Source organism: Idiotropiscis lumnitzeri, chromosome 10 (genome assembly GCF_059441095.1).
Source record: "Idiotropiscis lumnitzeri isolate Australia: NSW breed Sydney's pygmy pipehorse chromosome 10, RoL_Ilum_1.0, whole genome shotgun sequence".
In the NCBI taxonomy this organism is placed as follows: Eukaryota; Metazoa; Chordata; class Actinopteri; order Syngnathiformes; family Syngnathidae; genus Idiotropiscis; species Idiotropiscis lumnitzeri.
In genome coordinates this window covers 10,188,261-10,205,170 of record NC_142400.1, presented here as the reverse complement: position 1 = coordinate 10,205,170, position 16,910 = coordinate 10,188,261, and the positions used below count along the sequence as shown (strand labels likewise).

General features: G+C 39.7%; 1 protein-coding gene across 3 annotated transcripts; it reads right to left on the bottom strand.

Annotated features, from left to right (window-relative positions):
• Positions 1-6: 6 nt before the first annotated feature.
• tax1bp1b (Tax1 (human T-cell leukemia virus type I) binding protein 1b) lies at positions 7-16,904 on the bottom strand. Of its 3 annotated transcripts, none has more exons than XM_088306682.1 (18): positions 16,754-16,904; positions 14,956-15,149; positions 11,410-11,512; positions 11,137-11,327; positions 10,225-10,383; positions 9,375-9,523; positions 9,025-9,115; positions 8,191-8,376; positions 7,853-8,104; positions 7,092-7,259; positions 6,905-6,977; positions 6,670-6,806; positions 6,471-6,596; positions 5,447-5,500; positions 3,775-3,973; positions 2,921-3,087; positions 1,966-2,051; positions 7-761 (listed from the first exon to the last, which is right to left on the bottom strand). In XM_088306682.1, exons 2-18 carry the CDS (start codon positions 15,130-15,132, stop codon positions 563-565), a joined length of 2,517 nt encoding a protein of 838 aa, XP_088162808.1. In that variant the 5' UTR covers positions 15,133-15,149; positions 16,754-16,904; the 3' UTR covers positions 7-562. The 3 variants fall into 3 exon arrangements, with proteins under 3 accessions (XP_088162808.1, XP_088162809.1, XP_088162810.1); XM_088306683.1 differs by having other exon boundaries at positions 6,670-6,788; XM_088306684.1 differs by lacking the exon at positions 5,447-5,500.
• Between the last annotated feature and the right edge of the window lie 6 nt (positions 16,905-16,910).

Below are 16,910 nucleotides of genomic sequence, written 5' to 3'. Positions count from 1 at the left end.
TAAAAGTTGTTCTGATGTTTCAAACGATCTTTATTAGTTCCATTAACAGAGAAAACAAGTATATGGAGAAAAATAACAGCAGTAAAACAGGAACTCAACAACATGCAATGACTCACCAACTAAATATTCAAAGCCGATTGAAAAGAAACCCAGTGGTACACGGTATCAAGGCTGTCACAATATCATTGGCGTACTTATTCTAAAATAAATCTGACAAAATTCTGTATTATAATGTCTTTGCGCAAAACCATGAAATATATATATATACGGCTTTTAGTAAAGCAGGGGAAGGGGGTCTGCTTCGCTTGTAATGATATTAAGTTATGATAATGTGTGGCTTGTAACAAGAGGTTGCATATGTCCCCACCCCCCCGGCCATAGGTTCCCCTCTTCTTAGGTATCGTCAACAATGTAACGTTAAACATTTGGTTTCCAGGATTAATTGTAAATTGGAAATGTTAATTAAAAGTAGGAAACTAAAATCATCAGAATTCTGATTTATTGATAAGCGCCGGTCTATGAAAGAAAGCGGTAACGCACCAAACAAGAGCGTCGATGGCGACTAATCGAAGTTGAGCATGTGCCCGTCGAAGTGGGTGAGCACGTGGTTCTCAAACACCTTCTGGTCGCAGTCCAGCGGGAATTGCTCGCTGCACATGGGGCAGATCTTCCAGTGGCTCTCCACGTGCTCCTCGAACTTAGACTGGTCGTAGTTGGGCGGGAAGATGACCTCGCATAGCGGGCATCGCTTCATGTCCATGCTACACGCAAACGCACACACACACAGAAGGAAAGAATCACTTAAAAAATTAAAAGCTGTTAGTCAGCAGCAGAGGTGGCAAAAGTACTTGCACTGTACTTAAGAAGAAGAACGGATACTTGTTAAAAAAAATGGAATAAAAAATGACTAGTAAAAGAAGAAAGAAGACTGATTCAACTAGCAGGGGTGGGCAAACTTTTTGATTGGCGGGCCACAATGGGTTGTAAAATTTGACAGAGGGGCCGGACCAGGAGCAGATGGATGGAGTGTTTTGGTAACCTCACCTCATTGGAGAAAAAAAATACATCTAATTTTAAATGAAAGTGAACAAAAGCATTACAACAATATATATGTCTTTGAAAAACCACAGTATTTAGAAAATAAAACATTAACAAGGTTTATTTATTTAATTTTTTTCCAAGTTCAGTGGGCCGGATTAAAACATTTAACAGGCCGCATGTGGCCCCCGGGCCGTAGTTTGCCCACGCCTGAACTACAGTACTTAAGTAAAAATAAAAAAAAAAGCACAGATTGAAATCTACTCAAGTACAGTGGTTGCTTTCATTTTTTGTTTTTAAGTCTGACCTAGAAAAGCTTGCATGTAAGAATTTATTTGCATTGTAATTTTGTAATTGTGACGTTCCAGAAAAAAATAATCTACCTTTTGCTCAACCTAAATCTTAATCCGTACATGTATTACTATATTACATATAATATAATACTGTTATTATTATCATTAAGAAAAAATGAGAGAGGAAAATAATGCGGGAAGATTCTGAATCAGAGCAAAAAAAAAATATCTCGAAAAGTTTACTTAGATCTCTGATTAAAAAAAAAAAGTATTCAAGTATTTTTCAGGGCCTGGACTTTTTTTTTTTTTATACAGTTAATTGACTAATTATTTGAATAGGTACTTATAACAAAAAAAATGTGTTTTTACATGAGTAATTGTACTTTTACTCAAGTACTGAATGCAAGTACTTTTCGCCCATTGCTGGTTGGCAAGCAGTCAAGTGATGAGGTGGGCAAAGCAGAGATGTCGCATTGACGCAACACGGGTGGGCCGCCTCCCCTGCACATGTAACGGTGGAGAGCGTGGGTGGGTTTTGTGCGTCAGAACAAACACGTTACACATGTTACAATGCGCGGCGTTCGAAAAGCAGGAGCCAAGCTAACTGGTTTGCCGTTTATGAGAAAAGTGTTACCTGGGATCAAAGCAAAAGGGAGTTTGTCCATCGTTCACAAACGGGTTGGGGGGTGCTGTTGCGGTGGGCTTCTCGTTGATGTTAACCTGAGAGGTAAAACATAAACTGATTAATCACGGACAACACTCATGCAGCGGAACCTCAAATATTGAACATGAGAATCTGGTCAGTCGCACTGCTTAAATTGTAAAGTGTCCTTTGGTCAAGTGTCATCGCAAAAACAGTAACAGAAGCGCTACAATTAAACTAATACAACAGAATGCAATTTTCAGATCACGAAGGCTGCAATTTGGAGGAAAAAAAAAAACCTCTGCTTCAGGGCTGCAACTGACTATTATTTTAATAATGTATTTATCTGTTAATTATGGAATGAATCGGATTAAAAAACAAATTCCATCCGTTTATTGAAAAATAAGACATTATTCCCAATTGAAATGCACAAACATATCGCATAACATATAACATATAATTTATCGCAATAGTTTTAAACTAGGAGATTGTTCAAGAAAATGCTAGGTTATTATTTATTACATACAACAATTTGAAATTTCGGTTCAGATTTTAGCAAATGTCATGAAAGTTGACATGCTTAATTTGCTTTCGTGGGCCACAAAAATGATTCGGTGGGCCAGATCCGGTCCCCCGGGCCTTGAGTTTGACACCTGTGAATTATACTAGTCAGACCCCAAATGTCAGTATGAACAATCAGCACTCAAATTAACAAATTATGGTGCCAATCGATTGGTTTGGATAATTCCTGTACAGACAATATTTCACACAGGCACTTATTTCAGTGTTTTGTGACGGCATTTTGAAAGCTTTGGCATTGCTTTCTGTATTTCTGCCCGTCTTTTGTAGACGCCCATTTCCTCTTTGCCAATAGTAGTAATACTAGAAAAGCGAAGCATTCACTAAGGTCTCACAAAATAATCAATCAACAAGGAGAAGCCGTTACGTTGTTGTTGTTGGTGTTGCTCGGCGTCGTATCCTCGGACTCCTCGCGGCCGTCGGGCCGGGCCTGGTGGCGGGTGGGTTGGATGCAAACCACGTTGCTGTCCCAGGAGGGCGGGCCTACAGGAGGGAGGCAAAGCAGCTGCTCATCTGACAGCTCGTCGTCGTCAGCTGCAGAGAGCGCAAGGCCAGATGAGGAGGGATTTGTTGTCAATCGTGTCCACATGACATTTTGTCGCAAATATTCATGTTCAAATGCAGCATTTTTCTGGAAAGTTGAGCCATTTCTGTGTCCTACGCATCTTGTTGTAAAATACTCAATAGTTTTGCTAAAATGTTGCGTTTAAGAGCCAATATACAGATACATTCTATTCATATTTTTGGGGCAGTTAAATTTAAAAAGTCAACCTCAAAGATTCACTGCACACAAAGTTAAATGTGTCATGATTTGAGATCTGTAGCTATAATTCAGTATTTTTTTTAACTCTTCCTTTTTATTGCAAATATTACATTCAGTATATTAACAGTACCAGCCAATGTTTTAAGTAATCTTTTCACCTTCTTTAGTGCAATACAAGTACATTTTAAGCAATAAAATCATTTAATAGAAATCAGTACAAGAAAAATAAGTACAAAACAAAATCAAAATTAATTTTGATAACAGCTGCTTTAAATGTTTCTTTTGGGAAAATGTGAGTCTCAGGGCGAATCCTTGATTTCGGAAACCTCTACTTTTCCTCACATTCAGAACAAGCCCAGTTAAGTGTCGCAAAGAAGCAAAAATTGCGCAAGTGAACCTCTGATGCACGGTGAAGATTTGGTTCAATTCCAAATTGTACCAACTACGCACAAACCCACCTTTTGAGTCAGACATTGACGAGTATGGGTTCCCAAAGTGCAACTTGGTGGGACTCTGAGAGACCAACAGAGGGGTGGGAACATCCTGGGCGTACGGCACGGGGTACTGCAGGAATAAAGGCACAGTGGACTGAACATTCTCCGCACCGGCTTTCCCGCTGGCCCCCTGCTCTGCCTTCTTGCTGCTCTTCTGAAGCTCCTGGAGAGGCAAAGGCATGAAAGAAATGTGACATGCTGTATTAATATACAAGGTGTTGCAATTATTCCATAGTCCAGGAGTCAACATGTCTCTCGCCTCCAACAAAGCTGATTCAAATGATCCGCTTATCAAGTTTTGCAGAAGCCTGATAACGATCCTGATAATTTGAATCAGGTGGGCTGGAGGAGGGGAACATCTAAAACATGCAAGATAGTCGTTCCTCGCGGATCAGGGGGGGTGACCCCTACCGCGATCTAATAACGTAGCCACTTCTCACGAAAGTAAGCGTGAAGAAGTCATTGTGCATTTTCTTTCACAATTTAAAAGTGTTCCCACGTCTTAGCAACATTCTGTGACATGCTTTTGACAAAATACCACAGCACACTTTCCACCCTGCATTTGAAGCCTCCCTGAAATTAGTTTTTAGGGGGTCCTTGTCTCATAAAAATGGGGCGCGACCCACCGCAAGTCTTCTATTACCATGACAACAAGGGGGGGAGCTACGAGCATGTCTTAGTGCAGCTTTGTGAAATCGGCATCAGATCGAGATGCATTTGAAGAAGTTGTTGAAATTTTGCCTGATGAATATTTTCTCTTTCAACTTGAAGCTTATTTTATCATTATTATTTTCCTCGGACACAAGAAAGCAAAATTGGAGCCGCATTTAATTTTTAATACAGACCAAGGCTAGGTCATTCATAGATATACAAAAAAATATATAAATACGTATGTAATAGGTCATCTTTGTTGAAAAATAATAATTTTTAATATAATTTTTACGATAAATAATTAACCAATTATTCATTATAATTCAAAATCTGTTGCTTCTATATGTATTTTTTTATTTTAATTCTATTCATATAGAGTCAATGGATCAATCAATTATTTAACAAGCAAAATGAACACAAAAAGAAGAAATACAATTTAATAAACCAATTTTAGCATAGAATAGCTAAATGGTTGCAAAAAGTAACTCTTGATCATGTTAATGCTTAAATAAAAAAAACATAACTTACCATATGTGGACAGCGTGACTAATATTTAGATTTCAAACTTTATGTGACAACCTGTATTGTCATTAAGTTTTAAGCTCCTCAGGTGGGTGTTCACACAAACCCTCCGGTTTTACCAGAATTCCCCCCCCCCAAAAAAAAAAATTTTTTTTCAAAGGCACTGGGACCATTTTGTTTTAATGATGTTAGATGCAGACGGCGACAGAATTTACAGTCAAACCCTCTAATTGGGTTATTTAGCCCCACCAAAGCGGCCCCAAACATTATTTCAGTGCATTTTAAGTCTCGCTGTGGTCCAAACTAATGGAAGGGAAAATAAGAACACATTCACTTGACTTCTACAATTAAGAGACATTTTACGCTCAAGACCAGATTGGGGAAAATGGCTGCTATTTATCGGGAGGGATTTTGAGGGTGGACGGAGTCTTTAAAAGAGAAAAGGAAAGTGGTTACAAAGCACCTCCAGTTTCTCCTTGAGTTCTCTCAGCTCCCGCCCCTTCTCGGCTACCTGGCACTGGAGTAAACAAAGGAATGAACAACGGAGGAATGAGCACACTCGTTTTTGCTTCTCCTTCGTCTGTCACACACTCCTCAAAGCAGAGTTCCAAAAGATTCCTCTATGCAGAGAGCACTGATTTATGTGCGGTGCCGCTTGGAACCAAACAACATGTTTGAGTTCCTCACAGACACCAGGGCAAATATCCGCTAGCCCCCGAGCCAAGCGAAGCATTAGGACGGCAACTGGAGAGGACCCTTCCGAGCCAAGCTTCACTTGTCTCCACCGGCGGACATAAACAGCCGTAAAGTGTTGACTCGCAGACGGGGCCTGCTCATAAACAACAATGTCACAAGGATTGTGCTCAGGGGAAGACATGTAATCAAATGCTGATCCCATCGGAGCTTATATAAGACAACACAACAGTGGGATGGCTGAGGGCAATTCTACAACTATATAGTCTGTCCACATGATTTTTATTTATTTTTTGCTACAAATTATAAAAATGTCTGTAATTATTTGCGCTTGTCACCACTGTGTAAAATTCCAAAATTTATTTTCATGTTAATAAGTATGAGTCCTCGATACTTATGACTTTCTTTTAATTTAACATGCATTTTTGGGGAATATTTAAATTTTTAATTTGGAAAAGCTTTCCACTTATATTGATATTTTATGAAACAAATTAACAAACTGTAAGTGGGGGCAAATTGTTTTGTAATACACTTTGAAGCCCAAAAATATTTTATTAGAGTATTTGATTAATCAAATCGATAGAATAATCAATTCTAACAGTATTTAAAATTGAAAGCCCGATAAGGCACATTTGCGAAGTACTATGCTTCTGTCACGCAGACAAAGTACTACAAGATTTTCTACTAACAGTAGTTTGGAAATTAATTAAAAAAAAAATAACAGTAGCATAGACTCAAACAGTTGCTTATGAGACGAGCGTGCATCTAAACTACTCTTAATTTACAACACCCACCATGCAGCGGTCTTCGTCTGACGCCAGCTGCAGCTTGAGATTCTCACTGATCTTCTGGTGCTCTTTCACCTTCACCGCCATCTTGGCCAGCTCATCGTGCATCATGCCGCTGCGCTCCTTCGCCTCCTGAAAGATCAGAAAGAGGTTAAAACAGTGCTTCTAGATAATTGTAAAGGGGGGGGGGGCTGAAGCTTTTTACCATCAACAATTGCTTGTATTTCCTATATTTGGAATGCCGTTCAGAAGCCTCTCTGCTGATGCCTTTGAGCTTCTCCTGGATGAGGGCCTCTAGCATAGGATCTGCGGAACCAGGACTCCCTGTGAGGACCATGAAGGCTAATCAGACAGTCAAGCAAGAGTGAAGAGTTGGGAAAAGTCAGCAGCAATTGACAAAACAGTAAAGTACTTGCGTTTCAAAGTGCAGGCAGACTGACCTGGAACTGACGTGTCTGGACTCACTGATGCAGGTACTGTTGTTAGATCTTGTGCAGAGTTTCTCTTCAGCTCCTACACACAAGACAAAACCGTAAACTCGTTTCTATGACTGAAATTTAACTCTGAAAGCAAAAGAAAATAAATACATAAAGAAATTGTGAGGCAGAGACTGTCCTGCAAACCCACCCCTTGCTGCTCGGATATTTTGAGCACTTGTTTTTGCAGCCGAGTGCATTCTTTGTATTTCTCCTTGTAGTGCTCAGCAGCCATGTGCAGACGCAGTTTCAGGTCCTCCACCTCTCTCTGCAGCTCTGCTACGAGAGCCGGGTCTGTACAGACGTCCTCTGCTTTGGCCTGCCGAACATGACATATTTGACAACAATCATTAGAAATTTGAAGAGGGGGCAGGGGAAAAAAACTAAACAAAAAAAAATAAATAACATGATGGAGAGTTATGGAAACACGAAGAGGACGGGTATATTTTGGATTACTTTTGTATGTTCTTATTAAATTTGAACATGCAGAGAACCAATCCCAAAGGAAATTAGGGGGGAACAAAATCATGTGTGAAATTCCGAAATACAGTGGAACTTATTAAATTGAATTTCAGAGTGGTTTGAAAAATAGCATGAAATAGCATTAAACTGATTTGTATTCTTGGAGTTTTTTGTTTTTTTTTACCACTATGGATGAGGGTACGCTACACATCATAAAGACGGCGGATTCTGACCCTGAAACAGATTATCTCTCATTTCTTTATTTCCGAGTAGATGTACTGCTTCAAAATCTACCAGTGGCCCGAAACAAACTGTTCCAAACCTCAGAGGTTCCGCAGTAAACGAAGCACCGTCAAAGACGGGATGAGTCATGAGCTGTGCAATTTCTTTCAATTGACTCTGATCTACATCCTGAGGTACCTAATAAATTGGCAAGTAGATGTGACTTACAGCCTCGTGCTTGGCATTTTCCTTCATCTTCTCCACCAGGCTCTCCAGGCGGCCACAGTGAGCCTGCGCCTCGGCTTTGGCCTGTCGCAGTGCATCGGCCTCCAGCTTCATGTGGTACAGTTCGGACATGGTGCGGTCGCGGCTGCTCGACGCGTCCCTCAACTCAGCTGCCAGCATGGTCGACTGCTGCTGGTTGGCCTGGAGCTGTTCCTCTTTTTGACGCAGCTGCTCCTTCAGGGTCTTTAAATCTCCCTGTCACATATAAAAACAACATTCTAGGAAAGAGGACACATGACTTTCTGGATACTGAATATAACCTATGGATTAACAGCACATACCAAGGGGGAAACTTTGGCTAAGACCTCTTTGTACTGGTTTTCTTTCTCAGTAAGGCACAGCTGCAGGCGTCCCACCTCCTCTTTAAATTGAGCGATAGTGTTATCTTTGTTAACATCCACCGATTTCATCATCTGCAGCTCCGCACTCAGCTTAGTGTTCTCCAGCTCACGGTTTTTCAGGTGAATCTGATGCAAACACAAAATAAGAAAAGCATTTACCGCCGTTTAGAAAAACAAGTATCTTGTTTTTATGAGGATAAATTATAATGCATGCACTGTCAAAATAAATTTGCCATGACTAACACAGAAAAAAAAGACTAGGTAGAGCTCAGTCGTTACACAGTTATCGTGCAAGTTGAATAAAATGCAGGATTTTGTTTTTTTTGTGACCATTTCCGTAGTGACTGTGTCGTTTGTGGCAATCCCATTTCCTTTGCAGTTCCCACCACAACAAACAGCAGATGCTGCAAAGGACAGCTCAATATGGCAAGCCCGCTTTGGATGAAGTTTGGGGAAAACGTGTGTAAAATAATCACAGTAGTTAAAAAGCTTCAAAACCGCCACCCTTTTGAGGTAATCTAATATTATAGGAACAATCGTAAATTGTAGGTGACATAAAGCTGCCACTGAACATAGTTGTCAAGTAAACCGCTGCCAACCAAATTGAGAAAATGATGATGTGACATGAGAGCTCTGAGAACTCCTTTTTGCCACATCCTGGGACTTTGCCATTCCTATGCTGCTTTTCATCTTGGGAGCAGCGTTATCCCAACGAGACCTTGTTTTCCCAGGGAAATAATGTCAGAAAACCATAAAAATACACGCGCACACTACCTTATACAGTTCCTTCTCATCTTTCTCGTTGTTGAGTTGAGACTCAAGTGTTTCCTTCTCTGTTGTGATTTTCTTCATTCTGTCCTTCAGACTACAAAACACAACATAGAAACAAAAAACAAACACCATATCTGAGGCATTTTTTTAAAATACTATGACATATAAAGAATATTTTAATTTAAATGTAATTAATCGTAATTACGAGTAGAGGAAAAGTCTAGATTATTTTGTAGATACATGAGAAAATTAAAGTCAAAAGGATAGAATGCGGCTTTAGGCTTTGTTTGTCCTTACTAGTGAGGTTGTTAAAATGATAAACAGCCGTGCATGCATATATTGGATGTATTTACAAGTCGAGTTCGGTTTCCTTTTGTATGCCTCTCTGGGTGACGCCAATGAGGTCTTCCTCCAGCTGCAGCACCCTGGATGTGGCCTCTTCCAGCCTCCGCTTCACTTCCTCCTTCTCTTCTTGCAGGACCTTGGAAGAATTCTCCAGTTCCTATAAGGCAAAATGTACACTGTGAACCAATTCTTCAAATATGAACAATACAATAAATAATCAAGTAATAACAATAATGTGCCATTTTACTGTAGAGATCATAAAAAAAGTCACCTGAAATTCAAAGTCAGTGAAGCTATTTGTGCAAAAAAATGGCTCATGTTGTAAAAATGCATGAAATAATGATAAACATGCAATTCAATTTAAAAATGGCATAAAAAAAAATAAACAGCAAACTATTTGTTTTACTGTTTAAGAGCGTAATTTCGGAATCATTGTATTCACACCACATAAAATAGAAAAACATAAAAGTGAGGCCATAAAATTAACAGCCACAAAATAAGCCATCGCAAACTTGTGAAAGCCGCTTTCAAACGAGCAGATTTATGGCAGAAGACAGTCATATGAATTCAAACGAGCATTACTTTTAAGACTTAATGGTTGAGTTGTAAAAATGCTGGAGTGCAAGTAGATAATACAGACATACATATTTGTCAAAATGTGATTTATGCCATCTGAGGCACACGTTTAAATAGGTCTGCATGTTTTTCACTAGGGGGTGCTAAGCGACTGTCTGGGCCTGTCTTGGAACAGAAACAGTAAAAGTATATTTGTACTATTCATGACCGTGTATTCAGATAGGGTCTACTTTGCTGGAAGTCAAATTGTGACTCCCTCCTGCCTCTTTAATTCCACTTTACTTGATTTTGACTTTTCAGCAGGGCGCAGTTCTCCTCCTCCCGTTCGCATGCCTTCCGCAGGCTCTCCTTGGCAGTTTCCAGGTGCTCCATCTCCTGCTGCAGCAAAGCCACCTTTTTCACCAGCTCATCTTTCACTCGCTGGGCTTCCTCCACCTTTTTCTGCACAGAGAAAACTAACTTGTTCAACTTGTTGCGCTGCGTCTCACGGCAGGAAATGATGCACTAAAGCAAAGTCTTATTGTACACTGGTATTTTTTAAAAGGTTTTTTTGGGCCCTAATGTTCTTAAGAAAAATGCCACTGAATTGTAAAATATAAAAATGTGAAAAAAATAATAAAAGAACGCAAATCAGTCCAACTGTTGATGTGCGCCGTTAAGGGGCGTGGCCAAGTGTGCAACGTCAAGAGCTTTGACTCCCGCTAGGCTTGGCCACACGCTTAGTTCAAAGTCAATTCTACTCCAAGCTCTTTACAAGTGATTTAATCCTGTATTTGCATTTTGGGCTGTTTGTCCGACACTATAATCGTCTGCAAGTGCGTCAGTGACAGGCGCTTTGTTTTTCTTCGTTCGAACGACGGCATATCTGAAGCTCAATTGTACCTGAGATTTTGGCATGCACCACAAAGCAAAAGAGTCACATAAGATCATTATATAACTGATAAATTAGGAAACTTGTAACTCAAGGTACCACTGTGCACTCACAATGATATTATTAAAGCATGTACCATCCACATAGAAACTTGTAATCTCAAGCATTATTTGAGCCAATCAGAAAGAAGAAGAGGCACAAGCAAATAAACGCCCAGTCTTCTGTTATTATCTTCACGTGAATAAAAGACCAAAACAAACTACCAGTTATTCAAGTGTGGGCATAGCGTAATCAAAATCAGCATTCAATGATTTTGTCTTGACCTCAAGAAAGCCCGCTTTGGTGGTGACCACCAGTATGTCCGAGTTGCATTCATCCTCCACAGTCAGCAGCTCTTCCTCAGAGGGGCTACTGGCGCGAAACAGGAAAGGTGTGCTTGCCCCACGAATCTCCCCTTTGTGGGTCACGTAACAGAACTGGTAGAATTCGCCGTCGTCATTGGGCACATAGTATCCTGGAAAAGATGACAGAAAACATTCAAGCAGGAAATGTATATGACATTAAATCATTAATAGTAGGCAGCATTTTGATCTTACCCTGAAAGACCACTGTTTTGTTGACTGCGGTGCCCTCCACATAGTTCTCAGGGAGTGGGGACCACAAGAATGTGTAATAGTCCCTCGCTGTGCTCCAGCCGACCTGCAAGACATTTTGGGGAATCTGTTCAGACGCCTACAACACATCAGTTGTAATACCGTGTGCATAATACGCAAAACTGGCGACTCCCTAAAAACTGCACACAGACATTTTTCTGTCGTTATCACAGGAGCCTTTTAAGCACTAAGATGAGTGTACGCGCAAGGTAAAGAAATGTCCGAACTGAATAATTTGAACTCACGCTCTATCTGCACGCTGGTGCTTATGACAGAAAAAGAGGCGGCATTTTTAGACAAAAGGTGACTTGGAAATAAATAACTCCAATAAAACGATGAAATTCTGTTTTATGGGTTGTTAACCGACGACTGGTGATAGGTGGGAGTGGGGGTGTAAAAGTACACAAAATACATATTTAACATCCGTCGTCTGTCATAAAACCGTCAAAGAAAATCAGCCAATGGAGGGGGTTGATTTTAGTGTGCGCCCTCTCACATATGCACCAAAAACAAAACCTACTTAATTCCATACCAGATGGAAAAGAAAAAAAAAGTGCTGCATCATTTTGAAACCTTCCACGTTTATCTGCCTCATGTATGAAGTCAGATCGTGTAAAGCTTTGCACTCAAAGCCTGGAGCTACAACAATGTGAGTGTTCATCAGAGCCAGAGATAGGAGGGCCTCGTTTGCTGCCAAACCCCCCAGTTGTTAACCAGTGTACTTCCAGCCTCCAGCAGTAAAGAACAGGAAGCAATTAAAACATGCACATAGTGAGTTTATGTCATTACTGGAGGCGAGCCCCCACCAGTCCACTCATTAGTGGCACTGGCTGAAAACTCTTGAGAGCAACTCTTTCACTTGCCTCAGACATGCCTACAATGTGTATGGAAATAGAAACTAAATATATTGACACCTTCAGAAAGGTATTTATTGAACAATGTTTAGTGTTGGGATTCACGTTAATACGACATTATACTTTCTAATATTCGGGTTATTTAGTTGCGTAGGACAACTTTTTTGAAAGCGCCGATCCTCACAGGGAATATGTTCCACAGTTACCCAAACTACAATATTGAGTCACCATAAAAACAATTCTGAGGTATAGTTTTATCTGTTGCATGTGCTTTAAACACATTTAAACATGTTGATAAAAATTAACTTTTAAAAACACTAAGTATTTCTTTACTACAGTCCCCACTCACTCGTGTTTGAGATTATTGTAGAACATCACTTTGAGGGAAAGAAAAAAATAGGAAAGGGCTTTTTATTTTGCAGTGCCTGTTGAAAATGGCAGTAAAACGGACAGTTTTGTTGACATTAATTTTCTTGATTTCATGACAAAATAATGGAACAATCTAAATTGTCCCGAGGTGTGTTTTGGAATGTAACTGATTGTTTATCTATGCGTGCCCTCCGATTGGCTGGCAACCAGTTCAGGGTGTACCGAGCCTCACAGTGCAGAGGTGCAGGGTTCGGTTCCGGAACCTTGTGTGGGTTTTCTCCGGGTACTACCGTTTCCTCCCAAAAACATGCCTTGTAGATTGATTGAACACTCCTCGAAAGATGAACCGTGCTATAGTCGGGGTTCACTGTATAATATAAGCACTTTTGTAAAAATGGAAATCTACAGATGTACAGTAAAAAGCAGCAAGTTGCTGCAGGAGGCCCATCTGCTGTCCAAGTGCCAGTCAGAGTGAACACGTGCAGGAAGTGCTCATGAATCACATGGTGAGTGAGACATGTTAATTACAAAGCAGTGTTTCGCTTTCTCCTCTGCCTCCTGAAGAGCCGCCCCAACTCCACACCTCCGTGCGCCCCGAGCAACTCCAGTCACCCTGTATGGGAACTCTTCCAAGAGCCAGAGGCTGCGATTGCAGATGTGACAAAAGAAAAAAATGTCTGGTACCCGTATATCTTTAAAATGTTCGACGTTTAGTTCCGCTCAGGAGTCTTTTTTTTTTTTTTTTTATCTGATTTACAGTTTTGCAAAGCAATACAAGTATGTTAAATGTAGGGCCGTAAATCTTTTTTTGCTTTTAATGAATGTCTTTCTGTTAACTCAATGACTTAACCTGCTGCTGCATAAGCAATAAAAGTGTGAAACATTATGCGCACCATCTCCGTTATCTACATGTGTTTTTGTTTTTTTTTAATTCACAATGCTGTCTTACTTCTTTTCTCAGGCCATTAGCCTGGAGCTACTTCTCCTAATGTTAAGATACCACTGCCTAACCAGTTAAACTTTAGTTCTTGCAAATTTTCACCGCACGGGCAACATCGAGGAGGAGACCAGCAGGAACTCCTTGGATTGTAGTCTCTGGCAAGCGCCGTAAGCATAGGAGGTAATGTAAACAAAGGTGGGGCTACTAAGTTGCGCAATTGGGCGAAGCTAATGATTTGCAATGCCAACGTCAGCTGTTGAGTCGGCCTATCTCTCAAACACCAGACACACAAACAGGTGTTTAGGAAGTACAACCAGTGGGAAAACGCTATGTTCCGGACTGTTGCATTTTATGAATCACGGAAATACATGCTCAGTGCAACTGTACTTGAAGCTCACTGTGGCGTGAAGTTTCACTGCCAAATGATTATGTCCAATAATGCGTAGACAACGACAGCTTTCCATTTGCATCTTTTTTTTTGTTTCAAAATAAAATAAATTTGATTTGTCTTAATATTATTTCCATGTATAATTTTTTTTGTAATAGTTTAAAAAAATCGTGACTTTAATTACTACTAATATAATCCGGATTATTTTTTTCACCCATAATTGAGCAGCCCTACTGCTGAGTATTTTAATATTGAGAGTTCTTTGAAGCATTAATATTAAATATATATTTACAGTAAAACAGGCCAGGGCACAGTTCCACTGTAATGTTCCTGACAGAATTAAAAAGAAAATATTCAAAATAAATACATTTTGGATAAATTGTTCAGGAACTGAATTTGCATTAGTAGGCAGCACAGTAAATGTGATGTGGTCAAAAATGTTGGTGCAACTAACTTTAGCGCTTGCACTATCAAGAAAAAAAAGTTTTGCAACAAGTACAAAAGGTTAGTCAAGAGTCCATCTTTTAAAATAGGATTTACTGTACAAAATTCAAAGAATAAAAACAATAATTGTAGACTAGTCAACAAATCGCATAGACCTCTGTGATATAAAAAAATAAAATAAATAAAATCAAAAACTGAATTGTGACTCTAAAATCGAAAATCGACAAAGCGAATTGTGACACCACTAGTTTCCACTGTACATGAAATAAGAGGAATCTTAGCCAAGTATTTAAAAAAAAAACAAAAAAAACAACAACAACACACCTGAATATTTATTGTCACCTGGGGCAGTTTTGTTTAAATAGCAGGGTTTCATTATTTGAATCAAAAAATTAAATGTTAACAATAAGTGTGGCCACTATTTATGCACTATACTACTATATCAAGTATATTTATTTGTACAAGATTGTTTTTAAATACCAAATGTCACTCACCTTGAAAATGCCAACCCAGTCCTTTGGGTGCGGCTTGATGAACTGTGTAAGGGTATAGTGACACTCCAGTGCAGCATGAGGCAAGTAGCTCTTGCCGACATTCTGGAAGATGACGTGGGCAAAGTTTGATGTGTCCATGATGTTGTCTAATAAAGGCCTGTCCACTATCTGCGCCATCAATCAGTCAACAATGGCTGTAAGAGATTAGGAACAAATTCCAATGATGATTACATTAAATATTATGTTCAGGTATAATCTTAAGTGCATTAAGTTAAGGTCCTCAGATTTGATTAGTTCCTCTCTTGTTCTACATACACTTTATTATACTGATGAATATGTTTTTTGTTGACATTCGTCTGCCAGTCAATGCGGGCAGACTACTTAATGATTTGGACACAGGTGCCCCGAATGGTTTGTGTTTGACTCTGAAGGTTCCACTGCACAACTGTTTACCATTCTGCCAAATATAAACCCTTCATCACAGGGTTACAGTTACACCTGTGTTGTTACCGTGGTAACAACTCACCATGAATGCATGACAGGGATCAAGTGCTCCTGGGAGTGTTATGTGCTAAATGTCAAGTCTTTCTCCGGGCCAAACCCTCAAACAATATTCACAAAACCATGCCAGTATGCCTAACTCTTTAATATTGAAAGACACGTCTTAAAATTCAAACATAATGTTATTTGTGAAAACATTGGTCCATTGACTTGCGAGGGCAACACCTTTAAGTGTTTTTCAATTGACAAACTCTCACTTGAAAATTAAGGTATTGCAAAGCCCTTTCACTGTGGGTAAGGAAAGCTATAGTTGCCGATGCAACATCAGTCAGCAACACAAATAAAAAAAATTAGACACTTGCAACAAACTGCTGCTGGGCACAACTCATGTCCAGATGCTCCAGCTTTCTGACATCACTCACTCGGCCCCATCCATTAAAGATACATATTTTGCACACACAGACACGCAAATAAATTATTTAAAACGTTGATTGTTTTATTTTGTTTTCACGCTTCCACAAATTTCTGAATCACTTGTTCTTGTTATAAAGACAGTGATATTTCTTTGATTAAAAAAAAAGTGGTGTTCTAAGAACAAATCGAATTAGTGAAGTCAAGGTACCACCACTACAACTTGAGTCAGTCAGAAACAGCTGAAGAGAGCTCGGTAAACTACAACAAGATAGAGGCGAAAAAAGACTGGTAATTTACTTTTATGTATTTTTAGGAATCTACGTACGTCCCTGAAATAAAGACGACAGACGGCTCTTTAAGTTAAACACAACGCGTTAAAACGAAGCGATTGAGTTTGGGCTATTAAATACAGTTGAATAAGGCGAACATTACTTATTAAGGACATCTTCTTGAGTCTCCTGGTAAAAAAATAAACAATCGACCTCCAACAACTTACAAACCTTCTTGAATGCAAGATAATATTCAAATGTCGAAACTTAACATTCCAGAAAGACCGACTACACGGCTGATACTGCCAGGCGAGGCCTAGAGCAATTAAAGAGACAATTCAGCATTTAGCTTGCTAATGTTAGCCGCATACTAACCAAGAAAGGATTTAAAGGCCATTGCGTCGATGGAAACGCGCATAAAACTACTTAACAATTTCCGTAGTTTTAACTCAAATTTCCAAGCGACATCGACGCGTGGACGAGAGGACAGTCAGCTAATGTCAACAGTTAGCAAACGCCGACTTTCGAGCTTTCGAAATCGCGTATGAAACTCGGCAAATATGAACGAAGACCACATAATCAGAGAAGCTTAATTTAACAAATGTTATACATACCCAGTTGCCATGCTGACTAACGACCAAAATCGTTATGGTTCATAAAAAATGACTGTTGACGCAGTTCAGTGCTTCCCCGTATGCTCTTCCTGGAACAACAACAACACTACGTCATTTCCGCGCAGTAGTTCAGTACAGTTGTGACATTTTTTTAACC

Coding starts and splice junctions, on each gene's coding strand:
- tax1bp1b (XM_088306682.1), bottom strand. CDS start 15,132: ATGGCGCAGATAGTGGACAGGCCTTTATTAGACAACATCATGGACACA. Junction 9,524..10,224: donor TGCTGAAAAGTCAAAATCAA/GTAAAGTGGAAT, acceptor TTTGCCTTATAG/GAACTGGAGAATTCTTCCAA. Junction 5,501..6,470: donor CAGACGAAGACCGCTGCATG/GTGGGTGTTGTA, acceptor TGTTTACTCCAG/TGCCAGGTAGCCGAGAAGGG.